This window comes from Girardinichthys multiradiatus, chromosome Y (genome assembly GCF_021462225.1).
Source record: "Girardinichthys multiradiatus isolate DD_20200921_A chromosome Y, DD_fGirMul_XY1, whole genome shotgun sequence".
NCBI classification, from domain to species: domain Eukaryota; kingdom Metazoa; phylum Chordata; class Actinopteri; order Cyprinodontiformes; family Goodeidae; genus Girardinichthys; species Girardinichthys multiradiatus.
Window position 1 is genome coordinate 26,525,100 of NC_061818.1, and position 19,772 is coordinate 26,544,871.

Consider the following 19,772-nt stretch of genomic DNA (forward strand, 5'->3'; position numbering starts at 1 on the left):
ACTTGTCTGCAGCTCCTTATAGATTATTAGTGAAAAATGACATGGTTGACACAATGTTAACATCGTCACAAAGAGGAAGAAAGTTTTCTGTAATATGTTTCTCCTCTTCCGATGGGAAACCCAATGCTTTAATATGCTGGGTTCATGGCAACAACATCCTTTCAGTTGAAGCAGTGGGAGGCTGAAGCAGCTAAAAAGTAGTTAATACCACTCTGCTAATTAGCACAATAATGGGCAAGTAGGTAAATTAGACACAGCAGTCTGCTTTTCCCTGTAGGGATCCTGCAATGCAAACAGGTAATAAGAGGGCAGGTCATTAGTAACAGAGCAAATTTAAGAAAGGCACCATTTTTAAATATCACACAAAAAACTTGACAAAGTACTCTGGCAAAACAGATTTATTTCCTACTTCATAAACCCAACACCACTGCAGATTTGCATTCGTATCTCATTTGAAACTGCTTCATTTCCGTGTTTTTGTTGTAAATCACTCCGTACAGCAAAAATAGTCCCTCCACCACGTGGTTGCAGTTAATCAATAGTGAATACTGGCTGATGCCAAAAATTCTCACAAAGGCATGTCAATTGAGGCTGAAAAAAACTCAGCCATTAAACCAAAGTTAACAGAGAAACTTCATGAAGGAGCTTGGCGGATTTTAATTCTCGTCAGATGTTACTGAGAGTTGAGAAAGAAATGCTTGTTTTCATTGGTAACGGTGCATAATTAATTCACTGCAGTAAAAAAAGCTGCAAAGAGCAATCAATGCCAGCAGTTTCAGTACCGATCAATAAATTGAAACTGAGCTGTATGGCTTTTCTCATAAAATTATTTCTGTGTTTAGGCATTATGAAAACTGAGAGCAATTTCATGAAAAGTTGACGATAATAATATCCCACATGGTGTTGTGTTTGGACTTCCTCTTGGATAAACAGAATAAATAGTAAAGTCAGAAAACTGAAGCTGTCACATATACATTTATATTAACCTGAATTTGGCTGAGGGCTCAACCATAAACATTGTGCCACTGATAGAAAGATGCTTTATTGAGATGCTCTGGAGATAAAGGAGATGCCATCACTCAGGCTTAATTGACGTAATGAGGAACTGTTACTGTATTGATCCACCTGGCAAGTTTCACAAGATCAGCTGAGGCCCGTATCGACCTAACTAAGTGGGTGCACAGTCCTCTGAGGGTCAGACAAATGTTAAGGGGATATAACCAGTTTGTTGGGGAGTTAGACCTCAATCTGATTAGGGTGAAGCAAAAGGCAAAAGACTTTTAGAAAAAATAAATCTCAAAATACCTCTGGTATTTTGAAAGAAACATCACAAAAGGACCTGAAACAATGAATAACCTGATCAGGCAGCTTTGAGACTTAATATCTTAACAATAAATTATAATAAAATAGACTTCTGAACTTTTTACACACAACTAAATACTGTACATACACTGTATCACAATATGTCCAGAATGATTATTAAAGAAACACAGACAAGAAACCAGCATTAGTCTGTCATAACATCTGTCTTAATCCCAGCCAAAGTCATGACCAGTCATCTTGTAAAACTTCTTATTAAAAGGTTTATAGAAATCCCTTAAAGTCCGCATAACCTCCGGGTCAATATTCGGATGGATCCTGCCTTTGGTTTTCCCCAGGCAGTGTGGCTTAGTGTTTAACTCTGGTCTTTTAAGGCAAGGGAATCCTTTTGCTGGGTTAAAGTGGAAATACTTCTCGGTGACCACCCTCTGTAGTCCAAGGAAGTCCTGGACACGAGCCATCTCACCCGCAGGGTCGGTAATGAGACGCTCTCCACTAACAAACAGCAGCTGCTCCATGGGGAAGAACTGGAGCCAACGCTCAAGGTGTCTGGCATACATGCCGATTTGAACTGCGCTCCATGTGGTGTCAATCAGGCCTGCTGACATGTTCTTAAAAGTCAGGCTCTCAAAGGAGGGGATGTCCGGCTTTTTGGAGCGGGTCTGGGTGTAGTCCGAGATGGCTCTGGTGACAGGATTTCGGACAACAACGATCAGTTTGGTGTCTTTAGACATGGAGTAGATCCGACATGGAACTTCCCTCGTAACAAAGTAGCTGGGGGTCTTCTCCATGGTTAACTGGCCTTTTGATGAACTGGGCATCAGTTCCCTGAAAAAAATTTTAAAAAGCAATGTTAAAACAAAACTCTATATGAGTCTCCCTTAACACTATCAACTATTTTCAAAACGGTGCCAAACTAGAGAAAGACAAGATTAGCAGTGACACTGTCTCTTTGTGTCAGACTTTAAAAATGTTGCCACACAGGAGCTAGTCAATCATCATCGAGAGGACAATTGTGGACGTCATGAGCTGCATTAACCAGGCCTGTGAATGCTTATATAGAGACAGAAAGTGCCAGGAAGAGCAGAAGTCCTGTCAGTCACAAGTGAACACAGACTGAGGTTGATGATGTGTTCTACGTACAGGTATGCATTTATCTCTTTTATTTATTCTATTTTAAGACCAAAATCCTCTCTTAAAACCTCACAGTGAAAGACTCTACATTTATTAAAACTGACATCAGCCCAGCTAAGGGAAAGCCAGCATGCTTTGTACTTCTATCTTATGCTTAACCTTTGCATTCCTTTGACGACAATGCAGAGAATAATTGGGTCTATATCCAAAATTGCATAATCTTGGGTCAAAGACAGCTCATGTAATTCATAACTAAAGTCTGTTAACTGCAGCCATGGCTGGGTAATGGCTAAAGTGACACAAAGGGGATTAGGACTAAACCTCACAAGCTAGAGCATTAAAGGATGCTGGGCTGCCTTCCTGCCAAACTGGATGGCTGGTTGGTCTCAAGAGAGAAAGAGAGAAGGATAGGTGTCCCAACGATAATAGTCAATGGTAAGTGTAGAATCCATAAAGTCAAACAGAAGGAAATCAGTTGCAGAGGTTGTGCACAGAATAAGATATGCTAGGTAAAGGTGCATTGTGCTAAAGCAATGTCAAGGGGACCATCATTAAGCTTTTTTATCGCCCCAACCATGAAAAACTTACAAAAACACAGTGTGCTACTTAATCAAGTAGATATAAACAAATTACAATTCTAACAAACTGAAGAACACCTAAAGAACATTTGTTACGCTAAATATCCAGCTCAGTACTATTTTATTCGTATCTGTCGCAGTAAACACAGTCATCTACTGACAATAGGTTGTTAAAAATTAAAATGTACACTCTCTAATCTGTATGTACCAAGTCCATTAAACTAACTTACTTACTTCCTGCAGTCCTTCATCACAGAATGGTGTCTCACACTGATTCGACAAATGTTTTATACTGAGTGGTGTGTGGAGAACATTTAATATAATGTTTTGTGTTCACAAGTATCGTCTCCCAGTTGTGATTGTAAGCAGTTGATCTAAATCAAACAACAGGAAACCAGGGGAGCCATGTCATTAAAGTGATTACCATAATTTCCAACCATCTGTTGGCATGCGTGCCTCAAGTTTCAATATTCCTCTACAATCCCAGCAGCTTCCGTCTTAAAATGTATGTGTATGTGGTGGAAACAGGTAGAAAATTTTCTGTGCGATTTTGTGGGTAAGAGAAAAACTGATTGATTATCTTGGTACTGCATGGCATCGAACCCCCAGGTTGCTCAATATGGACATGGTAAAGCTGAGAGAAGATAAAAGCACTACATAAATAAAGTGCAAATGTATATTTTAAAGGGACCCATTACAGTGTGAAAGGAAAGAGAAAAGCACACTGTAATGTACTTTTTGGTGCCCAAAAGTCACTTTAGCCTGATGTGTGGGCAGGTTATTATTATATGTGGACAATAGTTACTCATCAAGTGCATACACTCATCATACGTTATAAATATTATTAATTTAAGGCTTTTAAAGATGCATTAAAACTCCTTCTTTGGGAGTGGACTGCTTATATAAAAACAACTTCAAGAATTTTAAAACAAAGCATTAGGTGCACAAGTTTATATTTATTATGAGTGTTCTCTAATCTGAATGGAGTGAATGTTATACAGGTCCTTCTCAAAATATTAGCATATTGTGATAAAGTTCATTATTTTCCATAATGTAATGATGAAAATTTAACATTCATATATTTTAGATTCATTGCACACTAACTGAAATATTTCAGGTCTTTTATTGTCTTAATACGGATGATTGTGGCATACAGCTCATGAAAACCCAAAATTCCTATCTCACAAAATTAGCATATTTCATCCGACCAATAAAAGAAAAGTGTTTTTAATACAAAAAACGTCAACCTTCAAATAATCATGTACAGTTATGCACTCAATACTTGGTCGGGAATCCTTTTGCAGAAATGACTGCTTCAATGCGGCGTGGCATGGAGGCAATCCGCCTGTGGCACTGCTGAGGTCTTATGGAGGCCCAGGATGCTTCGATAGCGGCCTTTAGCTCATCCAGAGTGTTGGGTCTTGAGTCTCTCAACGTTCTCTTCACAATATCCCACAGATTCTCTATGGGGTTCAGGTCAGGAGAGTTGGCAGGCCAATTGAGCACAGTGATACCATGGTCAGTAAACCATTTACCAGTGGTTTTGGCACTGTGAGCAGGTGCCAGGTCGTGCTGAAAAATGAAATCTTCATCTCCATAAAGTGTTTCAGCAGATGGAAGCATGAAGTGCTCCAAAATCTCCTGATAGCTAGCTGCATTGACCCTGCCCTTGATAAAACACAGTGGACCAACACCAGCAGCTGACACGGCACCCCAGACCATCACTGACTGTGGGTACTTGACACTGGACTTCTGGCATTTTGGCATTTCCTTCTCCCCAGTCTTCCTCCAGACTCTGGCACCTTGATTTCCGAATGACATGCAGAATTTGCTTTCATCCGAAAAAAGTACTTTGGACCACTGAGCAACAGTCCAGTGCTGCTTCTCTGTAGCCCAGGTCAGGCGCTTCTGCCGCTGTTTCTGGTTCAAAAGTGGCTTGACCTGGGGAATGCGGCACCTGTAGCCCATTTCCTGCACACGCCTGTGCACGGTGGCTCTGGATGTTTCTACTCCAGACTCAGTCCACTGCTTCCGCAGGTCCCCCAAGGTCTGGAATCGGCCCTTCTCCACAATCTTCCTCAGGGTCCGGTCACCTCTTCTCGTTGTGCAGCGTTTTCTGCCACACTTTTTCCTTCCCACAGACTTCCCACTGAGGTGCCTTGATACAGCACTCTGGGAACAACCTATTTGTTCAGAAATTTCTTTCTGTGTCTTACCCTCTTGCTTGAGGGTGTCAATAGTGGCCTTCTGGACAGCAGTCAGGTCGGCAGTCTTACCCATGATTGGGGTTTTGAGTGATGAACCAGGCTGGGAGTTTTAAAGGCCTCAGGAATCTTTTGCAGGTGTTAACTCGTTGATTTAGATGATTAGGTTCATAGCTCGTTTAGAGACCCTTTTAATAATATGCTAATTTTGTGAGATAGGAATTTTGGGTTTTCATGAGCTGTATGACAAAATCATCTGTATTAAGACAATAAAAGACCTGAAATATTTCAGTTAGTGTGCAATGAATCTAAAATATATGAATGTTAAATTTTCATCATTGCATTATGGAAAATAATTAACTTTATCACAATATGCTAATATTTTGAGAAGGACCTGTACATACAGGCTTAAATGTATGCATACACCAATGTACACAATGTGTGATGATAATTTACTTTAAAATTAAAACCAGCTTTTATGTTTTAAATTAATGTCCTGTGGCAACATCTAACCAAAGTTTAACCACTGGCAGCCTGGTGGTTACAAAGTGACACATGAATATTACAAAACATCCAACAGTAGACAGCACAATTTCACATGTGAAAAATTAGAAACGCAACAACAAAGAAGTACTTATGTAATAGCAAAAAGGTGAAATGACCAACACCTTGTCTGCACAGTATGCCAACACATTTGATAACAAGAAATTTAAATTCAGAATAATCGAAAAGCAACTAGTACAGAAAGTGACTCGGAATTAACAGAACATATTTTGCCTACATTCAAATACATGTATTGGATATTAAGAGTCCGCTTAAAATAGGAAAATAAGTTCAAATCTTTTTAAAAGCCTAAAATTAGAAGATTCACACCTGTGATGAGTTTCTGGAAACTTCACACTGATCCTGTAAATGAGGCTAAAGTGATGTGTGAACAGTTTACCATTATACGTGGAAAATAGTTAGTGCCTTTCCCTGCTCCAAAGAATCTTGGTAACCACTGTTTGTGTTGAAAACCCCACAAACCTAATCAAGTAACACACATGATTCTATCAGAAATGTCTGCGATAATCTTCCACAACTCTTGGAAACACGTGTCACTTCAGGCCTTTTGTGAAGCCTCAGAGATGCTAAAACCTGATAGTCAATGGCAAAAACAGTGCATGTGAATCGTACAAGAACTATTCATTTAAGAAGAGACAGCACAGGACAACATCATTGACTGAGCAATTAGGGATTCCTCCTACAAGACCAATGTAACACTCAAGTTTTGTGCGCTGTGTTGCCTTTATTTTTGACTGCCAGGCAATCAGGTGTGTCCATTTTTAAAAAGCTGCTGAAGAGAAAGAATGAGTGTTGTTTACATTCCCTTTTATCAGAAAGCAGGTTCAAAGGTAGGTATTTACAACGTCAGTGCATGCAGCTTTGTGCTTCTATCAGCAAGGGCACTAATTACCTAAACAAGATAAAAACTGAAATAAAGGAACCCCTAGCAGGATTCTTTGTATCCTGGTAAATTCTTCTTGACTAACTCTAATTGGTATCTGTATTTCATCTTTTTAGAGACAAAGGGCAACTCCATAAAAAGCTCCTCCTATTATCTAATGCTATTGCTTATTCTTATCGTACCCTGCTGCTCTGAGAATGGTCAAGCTACTGTTGGAGTCGTCTCTCTTCACAAAGACAGGATGAGAAGCGGTGGTATGCAGCCACTTGGAATAATCATACTGTTTTACTGTGAGAAAATGTCCAGACAGCAATCTAAAAGGCTTACATCTTGAGGTATACCATCCTCTGGACAGCAGCCAATCTTATCAGGTATTGAAAGGCATCATCATCACACCTTACTGACTTACTTTTTGTTTGGTGTTAAAGAGCATTCAGGCTCTCAAAAGCATTCCAGAACAGATATGATGAAGCAGAGTATCTTTTTTCCCAGGCTCTGTTGTAACTGCCAGTAACTGAAGACCACCTGGATGTCTGGTGGAAATAAGGACATCAAGAGCAGGAGAAGAAGCAGAACAAAGAGTGTATAAATCATTATATTCTACTTTTAATGTTGCTGTTGTCAAATAAAACTGAGACAATTAAAAGTCAAATCAGCATGGAGCTTACAGCATAGCTAAATGTTCAATGTAGCCGTGAAGCTATCCTCTCCAAATAAGCATCGACACTCTGTGACTACATAAACCATAAAGTTTTCTTAAGTCTGTTTGGTAGCTTATTGAGTATTTGAACCGCTAACTTACTTTTCCAAATTGTAAAAAACACACTAACTGTTAATTTGGGACAAAGGTAAAACAAACTGAACCATCCATCCATTTTCTATACCCATTTCTTCTATACAGGGTCCGCTGGCGCCTATCTCCTATGAGCAAGAAGCAGGGAACACCCTGGACAGGTCACCAGTCCATCGCAGGGCAAAAGGACGAACAACCATACACACACCCATTCACACCTAAGGGCAATTTAGAGAGACCAATTAACCTAACAGTCATCTTTTTGGACTGTGGGAGGAAGCCGGAGTACCCAGAGAGATACCATGTATGCACAGGGAGAACATGCAAACTCCATGCAGAAAGACCCCTAGCCAGGAGTCAAACCAAGGACTTACTTGCTGCAAGGCAACAGTGTTACCAACAGGTTACAATGCAGCCCGAACTGAACTAATTACTTACAAATATATAATCGAGTTGAATGGAACAGTGGTCGTGAGAGTAAACTTTATAGATAATAATTACAATAGAGTTCCAACATTTAAAACTTAAAGCCCGAGAACATCTGTGGTGAAATGAAAACTGAGAGGAAAAGTAGCTGAACCCTGCCAATGTCAGCACGCCAGCATGTTTTTAATCCAGAAAGTTGTTCTTTTTGTTTTAACTTTATTTCTTCATTTTGGTTTGGTAAGGGCTGTGAGGCATGTTGAGAAAAAAACAACTTTTAATGTGGGGGATGTAAAATCACATTTCGACTAAAATGTTTTGACTGAATATATGTGCTCAGTTTAATAACTTAAAGTTCTGTATCTTGATTGCATTTTCTTTATTTAAATGAAAGAAATGTATTTATTTTCTTAGCTCCAGAAAAACTTATTGTTTTTTATTATTATCTTATTGTTCTTATTGTGTCAAATATTGCTATTTGATTTTCCAAAAATCATTTAAATATTTACAATTAATTATTATATACAATTAATTAATTGCATAGCCTCTAATTCATTAGCTGTAGTTTTGTAACTAAGTCCCACCACAAAATTAATGTCAATAAATAACAAACATTTCACATAAAAGAAAAAATGTGTGCGCAGGAGTAATGAATCCAACCATTAAAAAAAATTAAGGGATTACAAGACATGAATCCCTAAACTCTAGAAAAACATTTATCAAATATATTTCCAGAAAAAGAAAACAAAGGGGATGTGGGGGACTTTTTTATTTTCTAATTGTTCAGATAAATAGGAAACACATTTGTTTTTATGTTTTGATGATTAGAGCTGATCAAGAGAACATTGATTAATTTCTATCTCTGGCTGATTGACTGCATAACTAGATATAAGTTTACCTGTTTATGTAATATTCTGTTAGGAGTAAGGAATTCTCAGTTTTTGTGGCATAACTTTGTTACAGCTGTACATAAAGCATTTAAAGCATTTTAGATTGCTCTTGCTCTGTACGTAAATAGCTTTATGGGCATAAACAAGTCCTTTCATTAGAAATCTATTTAACTATTGGCGAAACTGTTCTGTGTATTTCTAACTTATGCAGTGGTGTGGAACCATTAAGAAATCCCCCACAGATGCATGCAGGTCCACGAGAAAGACAGAAACAGGAAACACATTTTCTCTGAAGATTCCACAAAAGCCTGACATGGAGAAGTAAAGAACTCAAGGGGATACAATGGAGAGAGCTTGCTTTTTCAGCTTTTCCAGAGCGCTGTAATAAGTGCTGACGTTTGACAAATTGATTCAAAATAGAGCCCAAAGTAATTGCAGCCGCAAATTTACATTGAAATCTTTGAAATAAAGGGGACGAGTGTTTCTTTACCAGAAATGACAGTTGATCCTGTTTTCTTAAAGGTCTGACTGACCAATGTTGATCAATTTCCATTGAGGACTATGAGACATTAAATAGAAAATTCTGCTGCAGGTTTTCTGATAAAGACATTACAAGATTATCTTGAGTTATGCATTAAAAGCATATGTTGCTAACCTTGATCTTATCTATATAACATTTCCCTTAAATAGTGCTACATTCTTAGTAACTTAGTAACATTTCATGAACAGGGGAAAACAATCATTTTTGAGTCGATCAAGGGAAAACTTGCCAGATACAATTAAGAGCAACTGATTAGTGCATCTCTACTGATAACATAGAATAGAACACAAATAACCTATTTTGTCCCTCAGTGGGGAAATTGGTAGATTCATAGATAGATCGCTTGTTTTAAAAATGCACCTAAAATATATCTAAAAGTGGTAGTTTGATCAGTGAGAAAATATGGAACCTGGTTCTGCTAAATGCTTCTTTAAAGTAATGCTTCTTGCATTACTTTGAACCAGTTCCTCTTACTCTTTCCAGCTAAAATTGTCAAGTGAGCAAAAAAGTCCCTACTGGACTCAAACTAACCTGTGTTTTGGAAGTGTAGCTTTTCAAACACAATTTTTTGAAAGTCAACTTTGAAGCTAAAAAGCTTAAGCATAGCTTTTAAGTTTTTTTCCCTTTTTTTTTTTTTTTTTTTGGATTGGCCGGTTCCAATGACTGCTTCTTTCTGATGGACTCCAACTGGGCTTTGTCAAAGGACACTTTCACCCTTCTGAGCACATTTGCATACAAAGTAAAGGCAGAGAAAACATGGTTCACACTAATTATCTACTCTTTTATTGTGATGGTTAATGCAGTCCTCAGGGGTCCTTCAGCATTCCCTTTTCCTTGAGCACCATGGCGCAGCAGTAAGAAAAGGCTCTGTTTAAATTTACTGCCCTCTATCTGCCACTGGCATGCACTAAGCTCCCCTGGGGCTCGGTGGAGGATTAGGCCATCTTCTTTGACACTCTCAGTGAGTTTGTAAGAAAGCTTCTCTTTGTTCTTTATTTGAAGTCTCAAGAGGAAAAACATGATTACAGCAATTAAGTCACATCTACTGTATAGAACCGAGAGGAGCCTGATCTAAGTCTTGGTTCAGTAAATGAGTAGTTAATCTGTCCAAAAAAAGATACATAGGAGGAAGTTATCCCATTGATGAGGAAAGGAGGGGCGCCAGAGGAAGCCGTTCCCACGGCTTTTGGGAGTTGCGTCCTATACTCTGTGTTAGTAAGCGTGCACACTCGCCAGTCTGCTTCAGTTTTTCTTCCAGAGGATGAAAACATGCTAGACTGTGGATGGCATCCTGCTGTGCGAGGACCCTTCCTCTGTGTGGGGCTTGAAGAAAGATGGGCATAGCTCAATCCCACCATAAGAGCCGACAAGCCCACCCAATAGACAGCTCCTCTCCCCAAGAGACTGCTTATCATTAGTCTAGGGTGGTAACAAAGTGAAACATATGGGGGAACAAATCGCTGGACATTTTTGTATGGTTTCCATGATACTGATCAATGGGAACATAGGACTGCAAGATGATGTACTGCACCTTAAAGGCAGTCAGGACTGTTCTTTAAACAGTTCTTATCAATGTTTTTTTTCCTGCAAAGGGTTAATTTGTGTTATGGTGGTGAGAAAAAGAAGGCTTTATTTGGTACAGGTTGATGTGATCTATGTCATTTCATAACCTTATGTAAAACTGCTACAGTTTCAGGATATATTAATAATATTTCTTTTAAAGTATAGTATAATCCTATTAGATACTGGTTGTTAAAAAGATGTTATCTACAAAACATATTCACTGTTATTTTGATTTTGAAATGAAAAAGACCTAAGTAAGAATATAAAACAAAGCCCCTAATTTGTCTTTCTTATAACCCAGCCAGCTGGCCAGCAGTGTACAGCAACAGATGAGGAAGGGGCAGCACTACACTATGCACTATAGAGAAAACTCTAATATCTTCTGCACTTTCTCTAGCATGTCATTGAAAGCACTTATACTGTATGAATGGCATGATGGACAACAATAGTGGTTTTGAAACTTTATATCTATAAAATCTCAGTATTCATGAATAGACCTCATTATACCTGTAATTAAGTTTTCCTTAATATTATTTGTTAAGTGTCTATCTGTGAATGAAAACTAGAGGTTAAAAGTTAAAAATGCTTTTTAAATATTATTGATTTCTAAAGGGGGGCAATTCCTTGTGTTTTACATAAGGATTCCGAAAATGCAATAAATATGAAGCACAACCATTAGAAAAAAGGTCTTTATACATTAGATGATTCATGTCTATTCTGGATTCTCAGTCAGCAGCACAGATGAACAAAAGGAGTCGCAAACTCTACAAATGTCCAAAATCTGTCAGAAATTCTTAAAAGAGCTAAACTATGAAGTCCCTTGAACAATGCTTCACTTCCTCCATTGTAGCATTATGCAACCAGCCTTGTCTAGAGCCTTTGACATTGCCTTTTGATCCCTCAGCTCAATCACCTGAAGCAATTGCGTCTTTAATTATTTCTTAATAACAATGCGGCTGCTTTGGTCTAGGGCCAAACCATGTTTGGGAACTTTTTTGCATACATGTTCCTTCAACAGGTCTCAGAAATATAATTTTTTTTAAATCATTTTCACTGAGAGCAGCAGGTTGTGTGTTTGTGCAGCTAGCAAAGAGCCTGAGCTATGAAATGAAGTACCAGGACACCCGTTGCCATGACAGAGAATAAAAATGTTGCATTACACAGTTCTGAACATGCAAACACCTGCAGATCCCAGATCACAGTTTCTGACACTGATATCTGTTTGGATTAGAGATCAAAACAAATTATTGCAGCTGAATCCATACCCTGCAACTTCTTGATTTAAATATTCCTTCAGGCCACTTGAGAATGACACCTTTATGTAACTTCCTTGATTCTTTAAACTCAATTTTCTTTCTAGTCGGAGAGTTACAGGTTGAAATTCAAGGTGGAAGGTAAAAAAAGAAGTAAAGTAAAACAACAGGAACCCACCAAGGTCAGGCAAACAAGCAACAACTCAACCATTCTTTTTTCAAGGAACATTGTTGATAATAGTTACCCAAAATATCAGCATGAACTGGAAAAATAACAGTTTTAATTGAGTACCTCGAGTGAGCGGTTTGATGGCACCAGCAGTTGTTTAAACAGTGGTTTGTGCAATCTCAGTGTTTTAGTTTGAGGCTTTTTATTGTGAAGCTAAACCAGAGTTTCAGTTTCTTAAAAGTGCATAATATAGACTCAAGAGACCAACAGTTATTTTTTATCTGGGGGCCTGCTTTCAACTAGGCTCATTGAGATTATTTTAGACCAGCCACATTCATTGAGGGGAGAAAACATTTAATGTCGTGTCAACTAACACCTTTTAGCATTGATCTACTTTCATTTACAGTTTGTTTGAAATTTGACCAAAGCCACAGGCAGCAGAAATGACAAAATTAGGGCCAAAATATGACCCTGTTAAAATAGCTTTGAAATTATGACAATTTTTCTTTGTATATATAACAGGTGCATTTGTAGATCTGTCCTGTGTGAATTCAAGTGCCCTGAACAGATGCAAACTTTGCTTATGCTTTGGGCCAGCTTTCTATAGGGTATTAGGTTTTTAGAAAGGAACAAAATGTTACAACCATTCAACCACAAAAATTCCTGAAGATCCACTTTAAAAGACAAAAAGAAAGGCGGTTGGCTTCAAAGGGAAGTATTCAGGAATAGCGAAAGACAAATCAATTATGGACAAGTACTTATTTTTGCAGATGATTGGGTTGTGAAGTCAGCAATATATTCAAAAGGCACTATAAAAGTTTAGAATATTTAAGAAATGTTAACATTGCACATTGATAACATACACTATTGGGATAAATGTTTGTATTTCAGTCATTCCAGCACTACTTTGTCTCATTTGGTAATTATAAATCGGATTGAGCAAAGACCACATGTAGGGTTCCTTAAGGCTTCATTTGTGTGCCACATTTATTCAGTATCTACAAACTCAGGTTATACTGCAACATGTTTTAGCATATATATGCTGATGACATATTTATATTTCTGTCATCACATGATCACACACCATTATAATCACTGAATAAATTTGTCCTTGCTATCGTAGGGTCAGGATTTCCTCCAGCTTAATGCAGAAAAGACAGAACTCCCTTTTTTGGGTGCAAAAGTGCATATTTAGAGAACAGCACTATAGAGTCAACGAGACTAATGATGATAGAGCATGCAGAAACATTGGTGTCATTATTGACTCACACCTACATTTCAACCAAACAGGCAGCTGCAGTGCATCCAACATGCTGCTGTCAGTGTCCTGACCAACACAAAGTGTAGCATATCACACTAGTCCTTAAATCACTGCATTGGCTTCCTGTTTTTATCAAGTCATCACAGAACCCAACTCAACGAGAGAGGCAGCATTTAATTTCTATGTTACTCATCTCTCTAACCAACTCTCTGAATACCTGAGATGTCAAAACATATTTGTTCACAAGCTCTTATTCATGAAGTTAAAACATCACTTTATCAGTTAATTTTTTTTGTCTTGGTTATTTTCTTTTTTTTTTTATATAGTAACGTTTATTTCTGTTTATGTCATGTTTACATTTGGCTCTTATTTCATATGTAGTCTATTTCTTGTTTTTCATGTCATTTACCTCTTTGCTTCTGTTCCTTTGTTTTCCTGTATGGTGCTATACAAACAAGCTTGCCTTGCCTTAAAAGATGGTTCAAATATACCCATACAACAACTGAAAATCTGTGTCTGGACTTCATTTATATTGTGCCCCCACTGACGTCTACCAGCTCCCATTTGCATAACAAATTTTAAACACAAGAAGTCTAATGCTGAATAAATGTATAGTAATACGCACCTGTACCACTCCAATCCCTTGTCGTAGTTGCGGTCAAAGAAGTGCGGCTCTGCTCCCACCGCCCTGATGTCTGGGTGCAGGCGCAAAAACTCCAGCAGCGCCCGGGTCCCTCCTTTCTTCACCCCGATTATGATGGCCTGGGGCAACTTTTTACTCTCCGTCTCATTAAGGAAACCTGACATGGCGGTATCATCCAGCGTCTTCGCCTCGCCTCTCACTTCGTCCCACTCGTCTCCTCTGCTGTCCAACTCATTCTCGTTATTCAGCAAGTCCCTGGACGCTCCCAGAGAAGAGCCTCGATTGTCAGTCGCGGCGTCGTTCTCGCGTCTGCTCACCGAGCCGTACGCCAGGTTTGGGACTGTAGAGCAGTAGCCAACGCAGCAGTATATCATGTAGAACCAGAGGGACAACATGATGCAGAAAACAAAGAGTTTATTCCTCACGTGGGATGATGGCACAACATGTAAACTGTGCAAAAGCGGACTATATTCCATAGGAACTCCGTGGAAAAGTTAGACTCCAGCTTTAAGGCATCTTGATGTCGCAGCCTGACTCATCTGACGTGGTTGAAATCCTGTGCGCAATTTTCCAAAACACAATTTATGATCAGAATGGAAAGGAAAATAGAAAAACATGTGGTAGACGCCTTTTTCTTCAAACATGATCTGAGAGACACAGGTTATTTACTTTTTATTTCTAAATGTGTGAAAACATATATTCAAGGTATCACTAGTTGATCGACAGCCTGTGCGCAATTGACTTTGTCTCCCTTCACTTGTTCCCAGTGTGAGCGCTTAACCAGAGAGGCACTAATTATTAACTGTGTCAAACGCAAGAGAATCAGACATCGAATCGTTTCCGGTGCGACCCGCCAAACTAAAAGCAACCAGATGTGATTTTCAGAGGAATAAAAACTAATTCTTAGTGAATTATAGCCTGCTAACCACTATTTGTACAGGAGGCATGTTAATATGTGATTATAATTAGACATCTATTGTAGCTGAAAATTACAATTGATTAATTAATTAAATAAATAATGGCTTTTATGCAAATTAATTAAGAAATTAAAACAAATAACAACTGTTATTGAAAGTTTGACGTACCAAAATCATACTGCTAACCTCTTATGCTTACTATATTTACACACAGCCCCCAGAGTATGAATTTCTGTGCAAAAGAATCAATAATTAGACTTGTTTGATTTTGAAAGATGAATGTCATGCTGCCTAATCGTATCTGCTTGATGCAAACACTTAGACAAATGCAGTCTATAAAGTATATAAACTGCAGTGTAACATATAGCTAATAGCTAAATTCTAAAATGTATATACAGGGTTTGGACAATGAAACTGAAACACCTGGTTTTAGACCACAATAATTTATTAGTATGGTGTAGGGTCTCCTTTTGCGGCCGATACAGCATCAATTCGTCTTGGGAATGACAAATACAAGTCCTGCACAATGGTCAGAGGGATTTTAAGCCATTCTTCTTGCAGGATAGTGGCCAGGTCACTACGTGATACTGGTGGAGGAAAACGTTTCCTGACTCGTTCCTCCAAAACACCCCAAAGTGGCTCAATAATATTTAGATCTGGGGACTGTGCAGGCCATGGGAGATGTTCAAACTTCACTTTCATGTTCATCAAACCAATCTTTCACCAGTCTTGCTGTGTGTATTGGTGCATTGTCATCCTGATACACGGCACCGCCTTCAGGATACAATGTTTGAACCATTGGATGCACATGGTCCTCAAGAATGGTTCGGTGGTCCTTGGCAGTGACGCGCCGTTCTAGCACAAGTATTGGGCCAAGGGAATGCCATCATATGGCAGCCCAAACCATCACTGATCCACCCCCATGCCTCACTCTGGGCATGCAACAGTCTGGGTGGTATGCTTCTTTGGGGCTTCTCCACACCGTAACTCTCCCGGATGTGGGGAAAACAGTAAAGGTGGACTCATCAGAGAACAATACATGTTTCACATTGTCCACAGCCCAAGATTTGCGCTCCTTGCACCATTGAAACCGACGTTTGGCATTGGCATGAGTGACCAAAGGTTTGGCTATAGCAACCCGGCCGTGTATATTGACCCTGTGGAGCTCCCGACGGACAGTTCTGGTGGAAACAGGAGAGTTGAGGTGCACATTTAATTCTGCCGTGATTTGGGCGGCCGTGGTTTAACGTTTTTTGGATACAATCCGGGTTAGCACCCAAACATCCCTTTCAGACAGCTTCCTCTTGCGTCCACAGTTAATCCTGTTGGATGTGGTTCGTCCTTCTTGGTGGTATGCTGACATTACCCTGGATACCGTTGCTCTTGATACATCACAAAGACTTGCTGTCTTGGTCACAGATGCGCCAGCAAGACGTGCAACAACTATTTGTCCTCTTTTGAACTCTGGTATGTCACCCATAATGTTGTGTGCATTTCAATATTTTGAGCAAAACTGTGCTCTTACCCTGCTAATTGAACCTTCACACTCTGCTCTTACTGGTGCAATGTGCAATCAATGAAGACTGGCTACCAGGCTGCTCCAATTTAGCCATGAAACCTCCCACACTAAAATGACAGGTGTTTCAGTTTCATTGTCCAACCCCTGTATATATGTATAGTCTTCTTTAAAGCAAATTGTCAAAATTTAAACCACTATAAAAGTCAGGATTTGTCTGTTGTCATGAGCAGAGGAAGAGATCATTTCATTATAAATTTGTGTTTGATTTCAACTTATCAATATTCTGTTTCCTAAATGATGAATTAATGGACAAACCGTTACTGTTGACTGAATCAAAATATGTAGTATACAAATAAGTTAAAATTTAAAACACTTGACATTTCCAACAATGATTAATTTTTCAACGCTTATCGCTGCTTATTACAGATTAGAAATGTTTCTGCAAAGAGATCAGGTTAATTAGAATTTAATGATCTGATACCAGCTGAGAACAGAATAAAAATGCGCCAGCTGTTTGGCAACGTCACACAGTATAGTAGGATGACTGTTTGACTTGGTCAGAGTCAACTGGGCTTAACATTATCACTGATCGCTCTCGTAATTTCCCCAAATGTGAACATGCAGTTAAACAAAAACAAACATTATCAGCTGATTTCAGGGATCCATAAAGGTTTATCATTTACCAGAGGAGGCTGTGGACGTGCAACCTTTGCAGTTTCTAGTAATGCTGAGGATGTGTTATTCTGAATTTTCAAATGACATCAAAAAAGTTTGCTGGGGGCATCTGTGTTAACACCTCTTTTTGGAGCAGGGTCAAAGGCCTTCAGTTCCTCTGCACCCCTGAGCTGGCAAAGGATTAACGGGATTACCCTAGAGCTGCCACGTCACTCAGAGTTTCACCAGAAACAGCCCTGCCCCCTCCATCTAAGCCCCTTATCACATCTATGTCAGATGCTGCTATATGTAATATACTACCTTGTGTGTGTGTGTCTTTTGTAAGCCTAATAGTTGCTTTTACACAGTGCATGAGCACAGATAACCAGGTAATGAAAAAGCGTGCATCTAGGGATTTGTTTGACCTAGACAAGTATTTATAGGAACCTTTCTACTGTGTTTGTGTTTGCACTGTTAGATTGCAACAATCTGAGTTGAATCTGAATTGCTAAAGTTTTAAAGTATTGTGTGATCATGTCAAAAGAGTTATTTTACCCAGTGATACATTTTTAATCATACAAATTAAAGATACAATCAATTTGTATCATTTTATTCAAAATTAACATCAGAGTAAAAGAAAAATGTCAGAAAATGCAACAAATAGAGCAACTCCAAACCTATTTTTAAAAAATGCGGCATCTATGGAAGAGTGGCAAGACTGTTCAACCACTGAAAGAAAGACAGAATATTTCTGCAGTTTGGCACACCCCAAGTATGGGACACAGCAAATGTGTGAAAAAGGTGCAATGTTTTGTTTAGACCAAACTTCAACTCTTTGGGCCACACACACACAGAATGACGTGTGTTGATGAAAAATAGCACTTATCATCACCCTGAACACACCGAACCCATAATGAATCATGGTGGTGGTAGTATCATGCTGAGGGAATGCTTTTCATTAGCATGGAAGCAGTCAGGTACAGAGCAATGCTGATAGAAAAAAAATGTATTTATTTGTAAAATAAATAACTGAAAATCATTCAGTATTATCCAATTTCTCGTTGGCCAAACACTGAAAATCCTAATAAAATACATTTATATATTTGTTTGTTACTTGACAAACTAAAAACTTTCAGGGTTATTAATACTTTTCCTTTGCATTTTTGTTTAAATATTATGGGTTATTCACAATGCAGTAAAAATAAATGATAATTAGGAAGTAATTAGGTCATTTATTTAGAACTGAAACAACACCTAAACATTTTACAGAGTTTAAAACCATTTTTAGTTGCATTGCTTCAAACACTGAGCTTCAGGTTTCCAAGTAAGAACAAAATTCACCTGCAGCAGACGCTCAGAAGACAAACACGCAGCATGTAAGCAGGTACATACACCCTGTAAAGATTTCAGAAAGGCGTGCCTTCACTAATTTATTTCATCCATCATGAGCGTCTGCTCTCTCTGCGTCACCACATAAGGGCTGAGGAGAAGCCAACACTGAAGGAAGTGCTTGACTTGGTCTGAAATTACACAAACTGAACTCTTTTAACGTGCAGCACCTCAGGAGCCTAAACAAATGACATAAACAGCACTTAGCTCATACATAAAAGCCAGACAGTAAAATAAAGGTCTGCAGCTGGACACACTGATCTTTTAGTCATGAATGCTAGTGTGTGTTGTCTGCTGTACTGTGTAATATAAACAGATGTGAAATGGTCTCACCCTTGTCTGTTACGAGTCTGAAATTTTGTTTTTTAAATCAATATTATTCAAGAATATCATTGCAAACTGCTTGCATAGTGATGCGTGCTTATACCTGATCTTACTTCTCACCTTTTCTCATCAGTATGCTTTCTGCATCCAGTTTTCAGTATTCCAGCAGTTGTGTGAATAAAGAGGAAGGTAGGTGGAAATGAAAGCCATCTGTGCTCCTGTGAGCTGCTGTGTGAGCAGTTAAAATATGCTGTAACTTCTGACTAGACCATGTAGTCTAATATGCAAACAAGCATAAACAGTCCTCACGCTGCTCTGCAGCAGGGACGCTGGAGATGTTGGAGATCAGAACCAGTTAAAGGGGTAAAGAGGATGGATGATCTCACCGTGCACTCTGTCCCAGAAAGAACAAACAAAAGCAAACAACAGCATCAACGGACTGAGCCTCACACACGCAAAGCCTTGAACCTAATGACAGGATTATTAGGTGAGCTGAGAGACAGATCAACGCTGCTCTGTCTCCATTAGTCCTCCATCAAGGTCTTGAGCTCCAGCTAAAGCCATTTAAGGTGCCTATAAATGCTCCAGGGCCCTTCTACAGACCATCTTATCTTTTCTTAAGGAATGAATGTAGCCTGAGCGGATTCCTTACTTGATCCTTTGGAAAAAGTCTTATCCCTTGCTCATATCCCTCTGGATACAGAGGAAGCCATTTGGCAGGTTAGAATGCTCAAAGTGGCTTAGATTTTC

The 19,772-nt window shown here is 38.9% G+C and overlaps 1 protein-coding gene and 1 long non-coding RNA gene across 2 annotated transcripts; one reads left to right on the forward strand and one right to left on the reverse strand.

Annotated features, from left to right (window-relative positions):
• Positions 1-383: 383 nt before the first annotated feature.
• LOC124864218 (heparan sulfate glucosamine 3-O-sulfotransferase 3B1-like) lies at positions 384-14,931 on the reverse strand. The gene is made up of 2 exons (XM_047358904.1): positions 14,202-14,931; positions 384-2,148 (listed from the first exon to the last, which is right to left on the reverse strand). The coding sequence occupies exons 1-2, from the start codon at positions 14,693-14,695 to the stop codon at positions 1,530-1,532; spliced, it is 1,113 nt and encodes a 370-aa protein (XP_047214860.1). The 5' UTR covers positions 14,696-14,931; the 3' UTR covers positions 384-1,529.
• On the forward strand, positions 6,763-7,720 carry LOC124864221. The gene is made up of 3 exons (XR_007037274.1): positions 6,763-7,054; positions 7,176-7,266; positions 7,585-7,720. It is a non-coding gene; the product is annotated as an uncharacterized LOC124864221 (long non-coding RNA).
• Positions 14,932-19,772: the final 4,841 nt, after the last annotated feature.